The sequence below is a fragment of the Diadema antillarum genome, unplaced genomic scaffold (genome assembly GCF_040938485.1).
Source record: "Diadema antillarum isolate AM-2024a unplaced genomic scaffold, OU_Dant_1.0 seq00001435_RagTag, whole genome shotgun sequence".
Classification (NCBI taxonomy): domain Eukaryota; kingdom Metazoa; phylum Echinodermata; class Echinoidea; order Diadematoida; family Diadematidae; genus Diadema; species Diadema antillarum.
Genome location: NW_027272185.1, coordinates 141,707 through 164,149, shown reverse-complemented (window position 1 = coordinate 164,149; position 22,443 = coordinate 141,707). Strand labels below are relative to the sequence as shown.

At 38.2% G+C, this 22,443-nt stretch overlaps 1 protein-coding gene across 1 annotated transcript in view; it reads right to left on the bottom strand.

Moving 5' to 3' along the window:
- Positions 1-22,443, bottom strand: part of LOC139709421 (uncharacterized) — an 84,147-nt gene that overhangs the window by 49,822 nt on the left and 11,882 nt on the right. Inside the window, exons 2-4 of the mRNA XM_071621388.1 lie at positions 5,221-5,312; positions 3,954-4,021; positions 3,089-3,193 (exon numbers count right to left, since the gene is read on the bottom strand). Of these exons, the coding sequence (XP_071477489.1) occupies positions 3,089-3,193; positions 3,954-4,021; positions 5,221-5,312 (265 nt within the window). The remainder of the gene's footprint in view (positions 1-3,088; positions 3,194-3,953; positions 4,022-5,220; positions 5,313-22,443) is intronic.

The window sequence follows — 22,443 nt, the reverse complement described above, 5'->3', positions numbered from 1 at the left end:
CATCTCTTTTTGATAATTTTGTTTCGTCACTGTTTGTTCCTGCTCTGCAAAAACAGAGGAGATGATACAGTGATGTTGAACTTGTTTATCTCAAAGCGAAAGACGTGAACTGCCAAAACTTCCTTGTTTTTAAGGTACACGCAATTATGTCTTTCATCATATCTACTCTGTAAAAGCCCTACACTTGTTTTTCTTTTGATGAAACCTGTACTTAACAATAGGAGAGATGTGCCTGTTTCTGCGAACAGCAATAGCGATAAAATATAACGGTAATGACATACTATGGATCACTCCACCCAGGAAGCATGTGTTGACCTCAGACTCAAGCTATAGTTCTATATTAGGTTTAATATGCCACCTACAGAAACAACAAACTACTAAAGTTGCAGGCTATCAGAAAGAGAGAGAGATGGGGGGGGGGGGGGACAGTTTGGAGCTGCCTCAAACAATGGAAGGAGAGATAGAGCGCTAAACAGGTGACTATGTGACTAATGGGGGCAAACTAATGGCACCCACTCCGTTGTTGCACATGACCTTATTCTACTCACACTGCTTGGCTGATATGCATTTAACTCTTTGTATGCCACAGTGTAAAACCTACTGTACATTATACTCTGGGACTACAATGATGCAATGCTTTTGGAAAATACTGTCTTTCAAAGCCATGTAAATTTAAAGAAGTTTGTAAAATATACCAGTAAGCTGAGACTTGTTCACAGTACCTGCTGATCTTTATTTTCCCAAGCAATCTTGAATGGCAGGCACATTGAACGAAAATTTGGCTGTAGATAACATTGCAAAATAAACTATGTACATTCCACTTAAAGTGTTGTTGAAGACTTTACTAATTAATTCTAGAGGAGGCTTATAAGCCATTCAAATGAGGTAAATTATGATCGTTGACACTCATTCCCGTCACTTCCCGCCCTTGTTTTAAAGTACATAAGATTTGATTTGAATTGATGTGTGACCGCTAGGAAAGTACCGAATGTTTGTAAGCAAGCAACCACCGGATCAACATCTTTACAAATTCTTTAAATCCTGTTTGAAGGACTATGCAATGAGGATATTAAAAGTGTATCGCTAAGGGGCGCAAACATCGCAGCCAGGGGACTTGAACCAGTGACCTCACGAGTGATACTGTCTGTAGTCTGTGGTCTTAACCACTGAGCCACATCAGCTTCTCATTGAGCAAAAAAAAAAAAAAAAGATAATAAAATAATAATAATAATAAAACAAAATAAAAAATAAAAAAACATAATATATTTAACTCAGATCACAGTTGCACTTTTGGAACAACGGAAGGCTTTTGTTTTTGTCACTTTGCCATTTTCCTCAATATATCATTTATATGATTGACGGATGCTGTTGTTGTACTTTATCGTGCATCCATTGGTGACCATGGCAATAAATACCAGGTTTATTTGTGCCAGAAGTTGTGTCAGACACATGATCCATCTGTTTGTTTGGATTATGCTGGCAGCCCATTTTCCCCAAATCCTGCTTTTGAAAATCTCATCCTATCATCTTTCCTGTGGAAGCAAATTCCACTCGATGATAAACTTAGAAAAATGATCCATGACATGGGAGTAATATGGGTTGCATGCCACTGAGCAGAATTATAGATTTGGCTGGCTAGTTTCCTGGATTAACTTCCATTTTGGAATGCTTCTGTTTTCACTTTCTCTTGCTCACTGACTCAGTTAACCCTGTTGACAGTACTGGTCATTGTTTTGCATACATACAGATCAACTGTCTATGAATACTTAGTCTTCAAAATGTGTGCCTGACTTTGCTCAAGTTTCCCCAACCACAAAGTTGTATATTCTCAATTCACACAAGTTTTGAATCATTTCATTATGCTGTATACGCCAAATATTTCGCGAGGTTTTTATTTTCGCGAATTTCGCGAGTCAGGTGCTATTCGCGAAATTACAGACATGCGAAAATATTGACTCTGATCCCGATGTGAATGTGATGTACGCGTTTACACTTCTCCGTTCAGTACAGGACTCCACAATTGTGAATTTAACCACTCGCGAAATCATCGGGAATTCCCGATTCGCTAAAATTTAGACTCGCGAAATATATGGCGTAAACAGTAGTCCATTATCAGTCCTGCAAATGGCTCCCAGAGTCTTATGCACTAAATCTTATGAAATGACATTGAAATATATCACTCTTTACAAAGAAAGCAGTCAAATGCAATATCAATGTGCCCAAATCTAGTCGGAACTGTCTACCTCATGTTTAAATGCTCCTAACACAATATGCATGCATTACAGTGTAAAGTGTCCGAGAAACACTGGATTATTTGGAAGGGTTTTGGGCTGTCACTTGTCTGTTGACCATGTGTTTGGAACTTCCCTTTAATCTGTCATTACCACTGGTAATTCCAATGCATACAATGTCAATACATTGGTCAATGCCATGGGCCAGTGATTTCCCCCTTTTATAGAAATGATGGGTTCTGAGCCTTTTCTGGTCACACACATCACTTTGAGACGTCATAAGTCGGCACTTCCTCATGTGCCTTCCCTGGACGCCTCGGGATTAATAAGACCAAGGAGGATCATTTGTACACTGTGGGAATGACAACATTATACTTGTGTGCATGAGAGAATGTTTAGAATGCACTTCTAGTATACACAGAGGGCAATGGTATGAAGACATTAGAAAGAGAATTCAACAAAATGTAACTTTTTTTTTCCATGAAAAGTACCCATTCCCGACTTGTTACTGACATTCATATTGAGGGTAATATCATTCCCCCTGCTTTCTTGAAGAGGTTAATAAAGTGTTCTTTCATTATGATAGCAAAATGGAAATATGAAGTATCCCCTTTGTATCCTCTTTAAATACCATTACCCTACTGTAACTACACATACTGTTTCAGTCATCTTGTCCAGAAATATGTACAGATCTGAGCATAACTTTGAAAACTCATAACTTTTGAATACACTGCTTGATTTTCCTCAAACTTCATGGATACACCATGCGTACACATATTTCTGCATTTATTGAATCCTCATACAAGTTGTTTACATGTACATATGGGGTAATTCCCCTTAAATACTCAGTGACTTACTGTGGTAATATCATCGTTGTCTTCAAACTTCTGTTGCATTCTCTCCTCCATGAAGTAGATTCGCAGCTTGAGGCTGAAGTTTTCCTTCTTCAGCTCCGAGATTTGCTGTGTGATTAAAGGGAGGCAATCACTTTATCAGAAAATGTTTCTATCTTTTCTATTTTCTTTATAAAAGTTTCTATGTTTTGCTGTGATTATGGCATATATTCAAGCATTATTTTGCAAACTTCTCATTCAATTTTAATGCAAACAGACATAATTTCAAAGAATGACAATGCAATTTGTCTCATTTTATTTTGTTTTATTCTCTTCTTTTTTTTTGGAGGGGGCAGATATGTGTTTCATATTTGAAAAATAGTATAGGTGTCAACTATTTAACTGTTCAAAGATTTATTGTGTTTTTGCATTACTAAGTATTCTAAAAGTCTGATACGTAGTATTAACTTTCTCCTAACTTCACGCATATAAACTTCCCACATCAACAATCACCTGGAATCCTGTGCACAACTGAGATCATCACAATAATTCCCAATATGTGACTTACTAAGATACTGAATGTATGTAAATCTTTTTTCCCCTCAACTATCAACAATGAAAATAATTCTTTGTACTCATTCATTTATTCATTCCTTAATCTATCAGTTTTGTTTTGTTTTGTTCTGTTTTGTTTTGTTTTGTTTTGTTTTTTTTTTTTTTTTTTTTTTTTTGGGGGGGGGGTAAGGCAAAAAGACATCAATAACTTAATAATAGAATGCATATAACCATATGCATGTACCAAAAACAATACTGGAAAAAAGGGGGGGGGGCTACTGAAGAAGAGACAGACAGGACAATATGAACCATCAACAATAAAAAAACCAGTTACCTGCTCATACTCCTTCATGGTGTGTGCTCTGACCGGCGACATCCTGCCACTTCCTACCTTCTGTATGGCTGCAATAACACAATACCACCACAACAAAAGAGTGTTACCATGGCAACTCATCCCACAACATCCATACCACATCATTCATCATTTGTAACTGTCACGTTGTACTGTTGTTTTGTTTGTTTTCTGATTATCTTTAGCAATGAAACAAAGGCCTATATTACGAAATTTATTCTAAATCTTCAATAGGAAAAGAGGCTCATATCGTCTGTTGAGAATGAGAAGGGCGTTAAGTGGTCTTGAACACTATGGGACAGTGACAGTGACAACTTAACGCCCTTATCATTCTCAACTGACGATATTGTCACGTGCCTTCTATTCCCTTTTTACAGATCAGCACTCCTAACGACCCCATTTCCTATTACTCCTCTCAGCAGGAAATAAAACAAAACACAGAGAAAAAAAAGGCCAATAAATACAATGACGCAACATGGGAACGTGCAAATGTGCACATACAAACACTGAGTTTGATATCAGACATTCATTGTACCAATGACTTAATATGTCCTGAATAAATATATTTCATGGTGAAGAAATTAAAACTTTGAAACTATAAATTGTAAAGTAACATCAAAGTCAAAAGGGTCATTAATGAGGGTGACTTAATTCATTACTCTGGGTCTCAAATGCGCTAGATGTTATCAGAACAACATAATTATCATGGCAGTGTGCCTATTTAGAGTTTCCCGTGCACTGGTCTGCAAAGCAAAACATGAGACATACATGTATATTGAAGCAACACATTGAACAGACTACATAAAACTGACTTCTTCAGACAAGATAAAATTGTGTGGCATTACAGTCACTGAAATTTCGCAATCAATTTATGTGAAAGAAATTTTACTTCTCTTTTTGGTAAGAATACAACATGATGCAGTTATAAAAGCCAACAGTCTTGACAATAATACTCTTTATAAAATATACAGGTTTTAAATCTTATGTCACTACACTGTACATACATTATGTATTATTACTAGCATAATGCAAGTACAATTCAATGACAATAGATCCTAGTCGTAGATAAATGCACAGAGCAAAGGGAGAAAATATATATATACGAAAGAGACAAAGAAAACACAAAAACCTAAATCAAACAAAGATATTCAAGGCAGCGTTATTGTTGGTTTGAGGCCAAAGAAGAATAACAAGGAAGGAAGTAGGAATGTTTAGAGCACACTCGAATAAATATCTGATTCTTTCCTACCTGGAACAGAAGTGTCCGGGAAGTGGTCACTGAAATTGGCTGCAGTGATTTCAGGCCCTGTGGTTACATTGGGCAGCTGGGAGAAGTTGATGCTGTGGAAATGAAATCAGTAAAAACAAGGCATTGTGATTATTAAACTGGAGTCATGTCTTGAAAACTTCAATAATCATAGAGAAGATTCTATTTTTTTATTTCCAAAAAAAACCCACCAACCCCACCCCAAAAATATGTTGACACGATCAAAGCACATTCCCAGCTCAACCTTCATAATAATAATCTATTCTGGGTTGTAATAGTCACTCCAGTATGCACTCTGTTCGCCCAGAGGGACCTTGCCATTATCATTATCCAAGAGTTACAAGGTACCTAGTTTTCACACCTTGGCCACGGGGGACTAAGTAGGTACTGTACCCTGTTCGACATCTTGCCAAAGAAAGGATATGCCGTACAGACTTTGAACCAGGGATCTTCCATTTACAACTCAAGGGCCTTATCCATCTGAACACACTGCTCCTACTTTTATACTTAACCCATTGAGGATGGTTTGATTTTGCTACAACACGCATTTCCCATAGACATCTGCCCGAGTATGCTCGGGACTCGTCCTCAACGGGTTAAGATCCTCTTTTCGGGTGCTTCAAACTCCACATCCCATGCTCTTGATGCACAGACCACTCAAGCACGCGCTGAAACCATGGCAACTCTAGATTAGTTATTAACTTTTCATCAAGTTCTGACAATTGTACGTTAATGTGATGACCAAAACACGTGACCTCAACGGACTCCAATAATCATGCAGCCAAATCTGCAGTTACATGTTATGTAAACAATGTCAATTTCCCAATCAAATTAGTAATTGTATTTTCACAATCTAACAAAAAGATGAGGTAGTACACATACAATGTATGTTACATCATTAACCAAAAGTGTCTTTTTTTTTCTTTTTTTAGTGTGCCAGTGCACACACCAATGTGAGAGATTTACATCTCTCACATTGGTGATGACACCATCGCCTCATTCAATTAGCATTAAATCATTTGCAACCAATATTATTTCTCTGTGAAAAAAAGGAATAAATAAGCTTCAAAATTTTGAAACTTTCCCTGCAGACTTTCCAGTTTTGAAGAAACTTCCACCATTCCGTTTGCTTGATCATGCACCTTTTACTCCACCCAAACTAACCATGCATTGTACATTGTATACCCAAGGTATTCATGCACACTTTTTACTGTAGGCCTACATCCCATGCCATCTGTGGCCAAGACACGTCTGGTTTCACTTTCCTATCCTCAAATACATTTCTCTAAAAAGGACGCTTTAGCAGTGTATTAAAACCATACATTCTTGTCCGCTTGATTTTCAGAGTGCAATATGAGAACGTATATTCAATGAAACGCATAAGCACATACATAAATTCCCCATAGGCTACTGTTGTTAGTGGCAATGCAATACTACACCGTATTCAGTCTTGTCTGTTATGCGATTGCTTGCTGAGCACACGAGTGCTTGCTACTGTACTATTCAAAGTGTGAAAACTCTTGTTATAAAGCCACAAGCGTGCAAACATCTTGCTACACAGGTGCAAGTCACTAGACCCTTTTTCAGTGTAGAGTCAACTTCAAGTCTTGTAGAAGTATGGTACATTTTACAGCTTGTCTTCTCTAAATTATGTTTATTAATATAATAGTGATTATATTGGATGGCTTTTAATTCATGAAATACCACAGACTATTGCATTCATTTGGTCAAATATTGCCCTCACCTTCGATTTGTGCAATATTGGCCTGCACAAACTTGTGCAATATTCCCTGGTATCCCATTCATTGCCATCCAATATCATACAAATGTATGACACTGTACCAGTAAATTCATCCTGTCTTTCCATTAATTGTCTGCAGTGAATTACCGGAATTGGAAAAAAACACACTACCCCCCCCCCCCCCCCCCGAAAGATTTTTTTTTCACATTTACATTTTCAGAATTTAATACCACTAATTGCTAATGGCTCATGGAATCTATTATAGAGGACAGCCCTTACTGTTGCAATTGAGTAATTATGTTGACAGATGACAAGGCACAAAATGGTTTTCAACAGAAATTTTGTGCACCTTTGGGAATACTTTCTGTCAAAATGAGGAATGATTCATTTCTTTGACACCATTAACAGTTACTGACAGCAGTACTGTGAATACTAAGCTTCACACAAAAAAATAATAATAATAATGAATCCATACTAAAAAAGAAAAAAAAAAACAACCCTTACATCTATAGGCAAACACAGTTTGACTTCACCTGGCCTTTAAAAATGCAATTTACTAAAGATCGCTTCATGCATTCAATGTCCGCACTAGAGTGGAAGATATACCTCATTGGGAGATCCCGTTCCAGGGTAATTTACCCATTATTGCACATCTATAACATTGGCACCTCTTTGTTGGGGTAGAGCAAGCCAATGACTTCAATTGAACAGTGTAATATCAATGGCTTGGATATCCTGGACTCTTTTTCATAAAAAGTCACTATGATATCAATTCTTGCTGCTTAGACAATGTTAACGGTACTGACAAGAATACAGCTTCCCGACTAGCTATACCATTCATGTATTAAGAACTACTATCTTGACATCTTTCATGAAATGAGAGTCAAGGTCTCCACATAAATGTGAGCAGTACTTTCTTGGCATTGGCTTAAAACTTAACGACATTGACGGATTAGTAAAAACATTACCAGGTACATGTAGTTTGCACATGGGCATACCATTCAGTCATACATGCAGTTTGATGACAAAATTCTTCTTTGGGTATAGACCTAAAATTTCCACTCCATTCCTTTTCCTTGTTTCTTTTTTGTATGGACATGGCATCCTATTATTAGGTCAGTGACCAGTTTTGCACGGTTGTATCTTATCTCCTTTTCACGCAAAGTTTCCACAAAATGGAATGCTTTGGCTTCAACTCAATACCACTGATTTCCAAGTACCACGATAAACCTATAATATATGTATGAGAAAGCCATTGGTCACAACACTATTATCATTGTGGAAGATAGTGCGTGTCAACAAATAAGCAAGTCATGGACACTGGAGTATAGGCAAATAGAATTGGCCGGCAGATTCGAACACACACACACACACAAACACACACACACACACATGCACGATGAGACAAGGCCCACATTCATGGTCCACACGAGGGCAATCTTAAATTTCACTTTTAAAGACAAAACAAACAAACCAATGTGTACCTTCATCCTCTACAGGGACAGTTGTAATCCAAACCATATCTACCGGACTAAAAGTAGCCAGATGTTCACTGATGGTGCCATCCCTGCATCACTCGTCCAGTCCGGTGGCGGGACAAAGCCGCCGAATCCCAGCAATCATATTTTGCTCGCACAAATCACCACACATTGCAGTCACTGCTCTGACTGGGACACCCAATATTGATTTCTGCTACCAATGCAGGATGAAAAGTAAAAAGCTGACTGTGTCTACACTGGATGTAGTACCGGTACCTATGTTGCCCTCCATATATCTGAGCAGATAGATGGTGCACCAACAGCTCGCCTGACTTCAGAGATTCCACTGAAGTGAGAGACTGTTTGGACCATGGTTGGAATCATTTTCATGACAGGGATACATAGAACTTGTCTTGTATGTTAAGGTTACTCATAGTCTTCTATCAGAGACACCATTTCCATAACGCATAACAAAAGTAAGTAGGTTCAGACAGGTAACACCTGGTTTATCTGCGTAATTACATGTGCAGTGTATGTGCCAGTGCTATAAACTAACCATGCCAATCTCTGTTTTTTATGTCACCCATAGACATGTGTGAAATATTACCAAAAGTCCAAAGGTACCGGTAAATGATTTTATTATGCAGAAATACAGTATTTATCAAGTGCACTTTCACTACATTGGTAAAGTGCCGGGCCTCCACCTTACAAGTCTTTTGCAAAGTGATGACCACAGACCCACTGCCTCATGACCTCTTTGGGTCTGTTTTTCAAGGCTACGTCAAGTGCGATTACTTGCCCATTACTTGGGGCTGCTGCATGTGCATCTTGGTAAACAGCTGTCGACCATGAACTCACCATCTGTAGCTATACCTGCTACGTTCACACTTGTCCCCAAATCTGAAAACCCTTTTGGTTTTGGTGGTTTAAAGACCCATGGAGCATATAGGGATTAATGAATTGCCCAATTCATTCGCTGCCACCATGGTGCCTTTAAAAACCACAAATTTATACAAGTTGTAGCACCAGTCAGTGAATATGTGCATCAAAGTTTATATTTCAGTAACAGCTGACTCCAATCAAGTGATATTACAAAAGATTTTTCAGCTGTGTGTTTACTTACACAGAGATTAGTGATAAAGCTGTACAATATGTGACCGTGCACCTCAAAATGAACATAAAGTCGCACACACTGATTTTGCGTGAGGACTGAAAATAAGTGAAATGGGTCAACCTAGCCGAACTTGACTTTTTCATATTTTCTGAAAGAGCGGGTCTTCCTTTACATTATGCTAAAATTCGGTATCATAAAACGGGTAGGAAAGTGTGTTTTTTTAGCAGTTTATTTCTAACAATTTTTGGTAGAATAGTGTGATTAGGTGTGTCTTTAGAATCCCTTTTTCATTTCTGAAAAACCTTGCTCACACTCTTCACTTTCAACTCTAATAACTTTTGAAAGGATAGTGCTACTGCTTTGAAAGTTGGCATTGATTATGGACAGAATGTGTTAATGAGGCATGCTTAATTTCAGTTTAATCTAATAATCTCTTCATTGTTGTTACTCTTGTGGTTTACTTCCTGTTTTTTGTCCCATTCATTGCACAGCCAGCACGGTTTGGTAAAGATTAAGCACTTGAATAGATACTGTACTTCAGAGCCTCTTTTCTCAGTTCACACTTTTCCTGAGTTTGTGCTTTCTTTCCAATATTTAGATAGGTTAGGAGAGTCCATTTGATTTGAGTTATACATCATTTTAAAGCTTAGAGTCTGCTCTTTCAGAATATGGTGTTTAACTAAAAATTCATGTCTGGCGATTTTTTGTTTGTTTTGAGGTGCAGGGTCACATATGAGGATTCTCAAGTATAAGCTGGGCCAACCTTCCCACTCCATGATATCCCTCGGTCTTTAGAGTCAGACTGGCAAAATGTTACAGAAAGACCACAGAGATCATGTTTATCCTGGGAAATGTCTCTGCTACTTCTACAAGCACCCATTTCAATGACAAAGTTTTCACCTACATTTTTCAAACACGCCCACTACACAGGTCTACATGTAAGTGGCTAAAGGTGTGGGATAATATCCAAACACTATACACGACAGTGTACTCACAAGGAAACACACAGTGCTAGCAGCTTGTACGGTTGTATGGGAGATAAAATGAGCGTTAGAGTCGATATTCAATGTACTGTGTGCACAAACAATGAAATACTGTAAACGTGGAAATTTTCGCGGTACATTAATGTTCGCGGATTTCGCGCTACGTTCGGCTAGCGCAAATTCAAAAACGTGCGAATATATCTTCACAATTTTCTATGCACATTTTGAACGGCCTGAATTGTGTGCGTTTCGTTGATGATACTGCTAAGTAGTACAGACATGTTTACGCATATAGCAGTATCATCGCACGCACCGCACGCACCGAGCCCATGGCCGATTGGTGTGCTACATCCCCGCGACTACAGTACTAGTACTACAGTACATGTACAGCTCTGTATCGAGTAAAATACACATGTACTACGTAGCTACGTAGTTGAGCGCTTGTACTCGCACTCGCGCCGCTCGCTACGTCGCTTATCGTACGCTGGCATCGCTGGATGAAAACAGAGACTGTGTATTAACCCGCTGCGGAGCGCGAATTTAAGAACCCGCGAATATGTTTTCGAGCCGCTCAGCGCGAAAAATTAATCACGCGAAAATATTGACGTTTACAGTAATGGTCATGTATTCTGATAAAAAAAACCAAACAAACAACAAATCTTGCATACAATAACTCTTATGCTGCTATCATCCATAAGATATCACCACAACATTTCTAAGAATTCTCATCTAATCATGTTCATCTGCAGAATCAATCTTTTACGACTAATTCTGGTACTGAACATAGCACAAGTTTGTATTGTCCACATCCATGATTATGTGCAAAAGGTATCAGAAAAAGCTCACAAGATGATGGTTTTCTCCTCCAATGTGAACACTACAGGAGAATACCTCATCTGCCTCTAGCCACAAATCAAGGTGGGTCAGAGACCAAACCAGATCTACCTGATAACTGCTGACATCACATGTGCCCATGTGAAAGAAATAGAAGCACAAACAACTTGCCCTTTTAGCTAGATGTTATTTAGTTTGCTCAATGAAAACTGACCAGGGAGAATCACTCTCTCTCTCTCTTTCTCCATTCTCCCTGCACTGACCACCCCAAGTCACAGCTTGCTCACTCCTGTTCACGAACACCTGAAATTACCACCTGGGTAAATTGTTTTTGAAAAATTATTTGTGAACACAACACAAAAAATGATAGAAATGAAGTAGGCTATTGAAATATAAACCAGTTATCTGTACCTATCCACCCCCCCCCCCACACACACACAGAAGGGGGGGGGGGGAAACAATATCATGGAGGCAAGGACAAATTGTTAGGTATCTCTGTAGCTCCTTCCTAGAAGTGAATGCCAAATTCTTGGTTTATCTCACAGATGCAGAAAGAGGAGTTGCTTGTTTGGCTTCCTGGTAACATGCTACACATAATATCCATTATTAGATTGAAGTGTACAATCTCACAATTAATAGGTGGGCGGGGGGGGGGGGGGGGGGGGGGGGGGGGCAAATCAGAACAGCATGGGACAATTTCATCAAGATACAGTCGCTGTCCACCATTTAAATGACAATAACTATTGATAACTTCATAAATGTTCTTACCAAAATGTTGCCGCAACAAACCCTACAGACCAAGAGTCCTTGTGGCAGCCCAACATCCATTACAAGGCAGCATGTAACACTACACTCGTAGGCACGCTTTCACTTAAATTAAATGTGTGTGTTGTTTCGCCAAGTATTGCTTTGCTTCACTGGTTCAAAGTCCATGATTTGCCAATAATGTTATCGCTAGATCAAGGTACCCTGCAGTTTCTTCATGAAAGAACTAATTCAACTGATACCTTACTTTCACATTTCATTGGTATCAAAGGTTAAAGCCCGAGAACACATTTAGAAGCTCACACAAAATTACAAGCCTCCACATTTTTGTATATGTGTCCAAATAAAAAAAAAAAACAACACTTAAAATGTGCAATTAGAGTTTCATCAAAATCATATTTGACAATCATTTAGTAACAGACTCAAAGTATTTTGGTCGATTACAGAAAATTAAAACAATACTATAGCCCCACATACAGTACTTACACACATCTGTGTTGAACATTTTAAGTTAAAATCATCTTAAGCAGGTATGCACTTATCATTTCATTTTGTTTGTCAAGTTCCATGATCTATCATTGTAAACAATAATGAAATGTTTGAAATGATTGATGTACAAACATGATCTACAAAATTGTATCATTGTAAACAATAATGAAATGTTTGAAATGTGCAATTAGAGTTTCATCAAAATCATATTTGACTATCATAACAGACTCAAATTATTTTGGTCGATTACAGAAAATTAAAATAATAGCCCGACATATCTACAGTACACACATCTGTGTTGAACATTTTAAGTTAAAATCATCTTAAGCAGGTATAAGTACTTACTATTTCATTTTGTTTGTCAAGTTTCACGATCTATCAAATATACAATAATATTCTAAAGGAAAATGATGGATGAAAAATGAAGCAAGTTCCTCTAAATATCAAAGTTTGTAATTGTATAAAGCATACACAACAAAGTTACATGTGTACTGTAATCAAATGTTCTGATGTATACAGATTCTACAATCTTGTCTCCATGTTACCATCTAGCAGAGCATTCTTTGCTGAAATAAAAATAAATAAATAAATAGAAAATAAAAATTCTTACTTGTCCTCCTTTCAAAATTCCTCACTGTGAGTTTACATTGCATGTTCAAACTTTGCATACATTGTAAATCCTCAACACATTATGTACATTGTAGAGTACAATGTCTTTATAATAATAGGTATAATTCTATAACGCTTAAGTACTAAACACTCCCATGATGTACAATGTAATTTATAAAAAAAAAAAAAATCCCCACACGTACTGATGCAATACATTGGAGCTCACATGCTTGCACACAGCTGTTGTACAAGTCTGCTCGCAAGTTTGTGCCAACCTCTCTTGGGGGACAAAACAACAGCAGTATAATGTGTACAAATTTTGTGTTTGTGTGTTCAGTGGGCGTGTAGCAAGGGCGTTTTCTCTATGTTCAATCTCTGTTTAAAACTACTACACATATACTGTAAGTCGTGTTTTCATACAGTGTATGTGGTTGTGCCAAGTGCCATATCTGCCTCCCACAGCAAACTAAATGGCAAATTCCACCTGTGCACTCACGGTTGGTGTATTTTGCCTACATTCATTCTTTGTCCTAGATGGGCCATCGCCATCTTTCATGAACTTTAAAAATCATTCTAAAAAATTCCTTCATTAACAATTTACCCTGAGACCGTGACACACACAGACTGTGGTTTTGAATACATGTCACCAATCACGAAATTATACAGTGTTCACTATCATGTGTCAAAACAGAAAACAACAGACAAGCAAATTATATGTCTTTACTTTCCAGGCAAACAAGCAAAAGACGTCTCTTCAGATAGTTCTGAAGTGATTTTGTAAATGTTGCATTCTGGCATGGCAAAGCAAATTAAACCTTCATAGTCACCATTAATCATTAGTTTGTAATTGCATTTATAAATCAAACATTTCCATGAAATTCACCTCAAAATTTTACATCTCATAGTTGAGGGGAAAATGTTGCAACGTTCAAGAAACAAACAAAGATACATATCAGAAACAAACAAAAAGACCTCAAAAATAGCCATCCTGGTCTTGTGACCACAATATTTGGGAGGAAATCCGAATTTGTGGTGTACACATTTGAATCTCATTCACTCTTCATTTCATGAAGAAACCTACCCCTTTCTCATTTTTGCATTGGCAAGACTGAAATGGTAATATCTGAAATATTATATTCTTTTACAAATTTGTACATGACACTTCCGATGCATTGTACAAGGTTCTCTGGAAAGTGTATGTGTGTGTGTATGTGTGTGTGTGTGTGTGTGTGTGTGTGTACAATGTACACTACGTGTACAATGGGGGAGGAGGGACATGGGGACAACTTTGGGGAAAATTCCACACTACTTAGTTCTCATCTTGCAAAAAGTATGGAATTATGATTTACATGTACAACATACAAAGTTGTACATATCCTCTGTACATACATCAATGTACCCGTATGTAGACTGCGATGTTGAAGCAATATTTTGTAATACTCTCCCGCATATTGTACTTTTAGAGAGGCAACATAAACATATTAACTGAGAATTTACACATTTACAAGGTACTGAAATAAAATATCAATAGAAATACTGTGCATTTGAAATCAAACTTCTCACTCACAACAATCACGACATAGAGTACACGGAAATCATTGTCTCTCCCAGTTACATCAGTAAATTAAAAACTTACCAAACAAACCAAGTCTTTATAACAAGTGTACTTTACTGGATAGGAAGGTCCATCACTGTAGTCCAGTCACTCTGAAATTTGTTGGCCACATCAACATCAAAATATAGAACCGGGATATTAACTGTAAGAGTAATCCAAATGTACGACACAGTAAATTCTGAACTTGAAAGTTACAATCAACAACACTGACTCCATATAAATGACTCCCACAGATCAACGTGACACACTCCAGGAAAACTATTCACTTTATACTCAGTATTACATTGACCATCATACTGTGTCTAGCATGTTTGCGTTCTGGCTCCCATGTGAACAAGGCCTACACACCAGGACATACAGTACTAGTCAGTACTGTATCAGCTGGCCACTTCCGACAACTTCCACGTCACTAGGCTGGATACATTGCAGGTTAAAATGGTAATACAAGTCATCAGCAGGTCATGTGATATTGTTGTTCCACTAGTCCAGAAAGGAGAGTGAGCATTGCATGCAACTTCATTTGGGGGACCAGAGAGTTGGGAATCCCACTTCCCCCTGGCCTAGGTAGACTGATCTCAGTAACCAACACCAGTTTCTCGGGTTGCTTGGACTCAAATCGGTATTTGTAAGACTTGACAGGACCAATTAACGGCATATAAAACACGGCTGAAGAAAAAAAAATGGTCAGTTTGAGGAGGTTCTGGAACAGCACAATGTAATAAATGGAAAAGATATAGTACAGCGTACCCCTTAAAATTATCAAAACATGTTGGAATATTCCATGCCACCCCTTGATTAATCCTTATCTATTCAAGCAATAATCCTTGACAATTATGATGCTGTTACTTTCTAAATGAGTGTGTATAACACACAAGCAATGATATTCATTGGTTTTGCTGCACAAAAGGTTTAGCCTTGCCCTGTACACTTTCATTCATACCAATTGTAAATCCTTTGTGCTGGTCTAATACTCAAAATCCATGGTTGATCAATTAAAGTTGGACGATCGTCACCCCTAATGGTACGTTATTGCGTAACTCTTCCGAACGAACGAAGTTTGTGCACGCAATTGCGCAATGCCAGACTGCAGTGCTATCCATTTAACGTGTGGGACAGTGCTGCCACCGACACGTGTATGTGCGGTGTGTGTGTACGCATCACACACAAACATTGTGGCCGCGAGCTGCGGTGATTGGAGGAGAGAGGCCAGAAGGGCCAAACGGGTGTACACATCACCCGTTTGGAGAAATGTCTAGGTAGACACTTTATGCCAATTTACCATAGGGGAAATACAACTGTACAACTGTATGTCTTGAAATAAACAGAGACAGAGTATTTCAAATTGAAGCAGAAGTGGTAAATTGGTGTCTAAAACATCCAAAAATGTTGTATGTCTGAACTGTGCAGTTTTATGCATCAGCACTTCAATGACTGCTCATAAAAAATGTTTGTTGCACTCTGAACATCATTCCACAGAGGTGAAACCACAAATGTGGCGTAGACATTGTCCCTATCACCTCCACCCCTTTCTGCTGAACAAACAGATACATGTAGTTGGAGAGAGTATACATTGAGTAAGTATAAAGTCTGCAAGTAAACAGTCTGCTGAGTTGCCACAAGTGATGGGGCCAGAATGTGCTACACGTGTAACTATCCAATGCCAAACATGTAATATCAAGTCTATGTAAAATGTTTTCGCGAATCAGGACTTGCCGATACTGTATACGCTATATATTTTGCGGGGGTTTTATTTTCGCGAATTTCGCGAGTCGGGAGCTATTCGCGAAATTAACAACACGCGAAAATATTACCTTCCAAAATGAATCCCTTGCCTTGATGATACGAACATTTCAGTACTAGTATACCATGTCACGGCGCTTACCGAACAGACCATACTGGCTAAGCTTGTTTACGCATGTCCACGTCTACTTACGAATACTGTAGAGAGCCAATCCATTATCGCAAGGGACCACTAGTCAGAAATCTAGCGCGATGGACTTAACCACTTCAAAAATGTTGAATTCCAACTTACTAGTTCGCAGAGTTTGGTAAGTTTTTTTCATGCAGTGTATAACAAGTATCATTCTTATTTGCTAGTAAGTTGAAAATTCACACTTTCTTTGCCACTTCATATTTTCTCTGGTCCCCCAATCGTGAATTTAACCACTCGCGAAAATGTGTGACGGCGGCAATTCGCGAAAACTTATGTACGCGAAAATTATAGCGTATACAGTAATTTAGCGAGCAGATTTGAATTTGTGATCATGGAGTACAGTCAGAGAAATCTATGTGCGCACGTCACTTTCATGTCGGGATAACAGTTCATATGTTCATGTGTTGTTACATTCTCAAATAGCACCCAACTTGCAAAATTCAATGAAAATAAAACCTCAACAAAAAATACGACATACAGTGCATTCAGTATTTTGCTATCATCAAGCATTGATAATGAACAATGAAAGACAAAATCACACCAACATGGCCATACATCAGTCACTGCGTCAATGTCCAAAAGGGATGTAAACACACATTAGTATGGTCATTTGCAGTCAGTGACATGACAATAAATCGGGTCATTAATCAAAGTTATGACTAATGACAGAACTGAGGTCTACACATGTATCCAAACAGCTTAAAATTAACATTCAGGAGTGGCATGTGACAACCAAGTTTAACTGCCGCCAAAACAAATTTCACGATTTGTCAAAGGCCACGTGGCGGTTAGAAGGTCATTTCCGGCCGTTAACATGCACCAGTCACTTCCCCACTACACACAAATTCAAAATCCTGCAATACTTTCCTGTCCAAACAAGGAATCAAAATAACCATACATGTAGATCTGATAGAGGACGCTGAAGGAATTTCGATGCCCACTACTTCCCTAAAAACAGGAAATGTGCCTCTGATTGGCTGAATGGTAAAAGTGAAAAGAGTTCGAACCCTCATTTACTTTTTGTATTAGGAGTGTACATTGTAGTACTCACAACGGCCTGCAAAATGCAAGTTCTATATTTACAGTATGCATACATGGCTACTCATGAAAAAAATGGAAACTAAAATATTTTGAGACTTGTACCAGATGTATCACTTGCACCGTATACCGTCAAGTTATACAATTTAAACATTAGCCGCATTTACACTTACTAACATCGCGATTTTTAAAATCGCGATATTTTGGTTCCACCGTTTACACTTGCGCAAAAGCATGCGAAGTTTGAGCTTCACGAAACATCGCGATTTTTTGGTCGGTAGTGCGCATGCGTAATTTACCTCCCTTCAACACGGTAGCTAGTTGGAAGCGCGCGCTATTATGTTCGTTTTCACTGCAGTGCAGTATATTTTGATCACAGCTAGGATAGCTGGTTGGAACGTTGAGCCAGGGCTTTTTATCAGTACAATGCACACATAAATTTGTGCTTCTGTCGAGACTGTTTACCTACGGTAAAACTATATAGCTTGCTCTATTAGATCACATACGTAGTAGGTGTGTAAAACTTCATCTACAGCAGCATTCAGGAGGATCATGAAATTTCGCCGATATGACGAAAGTGAGAAATAGGACTTGGAAGTTAGGACTGGTATTTTATCAGGCGACAGCAAGAACTCACACTTGTTACGTACTCCTGTATTCCACAAACAACGTATATCGAGAGCAGTACGGGCACTCCCACAATCTGAATCAACGCATTTCTGGGAGAACATTATTTTGTTAAGTCGTCATGGGGTCATGATACGTGGTTGGAGAACTTCAGGTTTGCTACTAGTAGTAGTTTTCACGTACTACTAGTGAGTAGTTTCATCAGGGAGAGGGAGGTGAGAGACCACGAGCCGATCGAGGATTGGCCGTTTGGACCCTGTACACAGCTGTCTATGCCGTGTACTAGTACTCTGGCCAGTGACCGACGTACTCTCTACACGTTCCAAAGAGGGATCGGGAGCGCGCGTAAACTCCCAGTGCAATCCGATACCGAAAGTCACGTGATGAAAAATCGCGATATTTCTGCAGCTTGGGTTTACACTCGCTAACTTCGCCTGAAACTTCGCGATGTTTCAAAAAATCGCACTCTGGCAGGCGATTTTTCTGGCGATGTTTCGAGGGCGTTTGGGTGTAGTTGCTTAGCAACTTACACCCAAATGTCGCGATTTTTCCAAGCAAGTGTAAATGGGCCTATTTTCAAAAGTACCCTAAGGCCACCAGTAGGCCCTTGCAAAATGCAAGTTCTACATTTACAGTATGCATACATGGCTATTCATGAAAAAAATGGGAACGAAAATATTTTGAGACTTGTACAAGATGTATGACTTGCACCGTATACCATCAAGTTATACAATTTAAACATTTTCAAAAGTATCCTAAGGCCACCAGTAGGCCTATACATCATATGCAAAGTCCAAATGTCCTGTATAAAATTAGCTAATTGGGAACTTACATAAAGCTGCAGTCCTTCTGCCTTTGTAAACAGTCTAGTATCTCCTTGTAATTGTTGGTGAAACACAATGGAAACTCTGCAAGAATATGTTTTTCCTGGTTGTTCCTCAAAATCAATCAAGAACTTTATACTTTACATTACAAGAATGTTGTGGGCAGCACACCAACATTTGTATCAAACATTTCTGGCACAACTTGGTCAATGTAGACTACATGTATGTCAAAGTGAATAGTAACTTCAAGTAGCATATTACATGTAGAACAAATGCCTAGAGCTTTTCTCTGTCGTGGCACAAAAATGTAACGGTAGGCTGGTCACCTGTAAAGCACAGCCCACATGTTCGAGCTTTACCATTTTTTTTTATACCTTGGTCATTTAATACTCATTCAAGTATTGCATTTTAGGCGACAATATCATTGAGCAGCTTTAGCATACACACAGAAAAAAAAAAATCAGCCTTGTCATCAGATTGTCTAACATACAAAAGGTACTTAACGCCTGAGAGAAAGGGGGGTGGAGAAGTATTCTAAAAATGTGTACTTGGCACAAATAACAACCAGGAAACAATCACACCTTGTTAATTCTTGTTAAATCATATTTTTCTGTGATTAACACGTTGAGGACGGACTGATTTTGCTACAAGACAACACACATTTCCCATAGACACCTGCCAGAGTATACTCGGGACTCATCCTCAGCGGGTTTACTTCTACATCATGTACATGTACAGTTAAGAGCTATAATTTCTTTCCAGAAGCATTATGGTGCTCAAGCCCTTCATGGCACTTACAATGCATAGTAACTACAGGAGTAAGAAGAAGGAAAAAAAAAAAAAAATGAATCGACAAATTTTTCTTCTGAATCTGCCATTCAGTGGAACTACAATGTATGAAACACGAATTCCATTCTTGCTATCACAAGAACTTCACTGTATCTAGTTGTAGACTTTCTAGACCTTCTCTTAAAAACTCAAACAGGTCTTCTTGCTTCTGAAATTGAAACTTTATGTTCACTTTTTAATAGTATTCCTTTAGAATCATGACATTTATATGAGATATTACTGGTTACCCCTTGCTTGTTCTTACAAAATACAGTCCAATCTTCATAACGTATGGTCTAGTGCCATATTCCATGTGGTCTCCTGCCTCGTAGAATATGGAACCAGATTGGATCATTTAGCCATGTAAATTATTTCATCTTCTAGTGTGAAGATTTTGAATAGATCTAGATGGAGTCTGTGTTTACAATCTCATGTGCATGCACACAATTCAATTGTGACAATGTCGTTACTGAGTATGTGAATGTTCAGGGTGGATTTAGCGCATGCACAAAAAAATGTAAGCAACAAGACAAAACATAGGTAACGACCTCATTCACAAAATACTGGAAACATTCAGTGGATGATCTACAATGTATATCTTGTGACCAAGGACACAACTGACCAATAAGGTTACTGTGAAAGCTGTTATTTTCATGGGGGTTTAATTTTCAAGAATTTCGCAAATTGCAGTTGGATCACGAATTTAACAACACGCGAAAATGTTGCCAGACACTAGGTTTGTGCATTTATGATAGCAAGAATTATTGTGACCTTCTCGTTTGCGAAAATATCTGTACGCGAAAATAACAGCCTTATACAGGACAGAGTTCATACTCACTTCACCCTCTCCGTCTTAATTGTGTTTCCTGATTCTTCTGCCAGAGCTGTGCGTATTGAGACATCTACTGCAGTGTACACTCAAACAGCCGAAGTTGCATTAAATGTGCAACATCTGGTCATTTAATATCTTGCCCTCTATTCCTTGGGTATACACATACACGTACTTGAGGAAAACCAGTCTTGGACATCCTGACTGTGTTTGTGTTAGTGGGTTTTATCCCACTTCCTTCCTAGCAAACAGCAGAGTGTGTCTCTTCCTTCCCCAGTAGACCACTCTCCAGGATTGGCGGTATGAGAAGATGCCAAGATACTAATTATATGTCTCCCCTTACCACTGGTAAAATTGTAATGAGATATTATGGTTCTTGAAGGAGCTGGCACTGAGAGGCTTAATACACACTACTCTGCATGGACAACTGTTTACCACATCAGTCCTTTGAGCAGGACAGTGTGATAATCCTTTACTCACACAAATCAGATGTTGGCTGTGTAAAGAGGTTGAGGATTTGTTCAAATAGCTATTGGGGATGTACAATGTAGGATTTTAGTCTTCTAGTTTGTCCTGGCTGACTCTGAAGTGAAAGTCTCAGTTAAGTGTAAAGTGGTTACCAATTTCATGATAATTGGTACTGCTGATAAATGGCATAATGTGGTTGAAAAGTTGTATGAAAAATTTAGAAGTTATCTATTCATCTACTGTAAAATTCATGTATTATCTTTAAATCAATTTATTCATGATCGTTCATTACTCCATACAGCATGTTTTGTTTTTTGTTTTTTCCATTAATGGGATACATTTAAAAAGGAGAGCGACAGCCAATACATAAAGGTTTACTACAAAAATGTAATCATACAAACCACTGCATAAGTGTAAGGCCCCATACAATGTCAATTAATTTCATCAATTACATTGCAAGTAGACATTACGTATTATGTGGAGTATGAACCGTAATTTGAAGAGACGTTTTCTTCTGATGGCGTGTACATCAGACTGTAATTCATACAGTCTGATCCTATCACAGCTGCACCATTCAGATAATCATTACACGGAAGAAAAAAAATAGAAAAAATAGAGACCGTAGATGAGACTATTCACAACATTTTTTTTTTTTTTTTTTTTTTTTTTTTTTTTTTTGGCTGTTGTAATCAGAAGCTCATTCTACACTTTCTACCTTGACAAAAGAAGAATGTCTCTGGAAACGAATACTGTGCAGAATCTACAGGAAATCCTTAAGATGTACTTGTATGTACCCCTCTTGATAAACTGTCAAAGAGAAGAAATCTTGCTTTGATTACGTGAAGTACTAACATGGGGGGGGGGGGGAACAAATATTAAAAGGGACAACACACATGCCTTCAGAAAAGAATAGGGATAATTTCTCTACAAGCAACAAACATTTCCCTGGGCCCCGTTTTATCAAAAGATATAATCGATTATAAATTTACTAAACACACAGATTGCCATAGACTTATCATAGAAATCAACT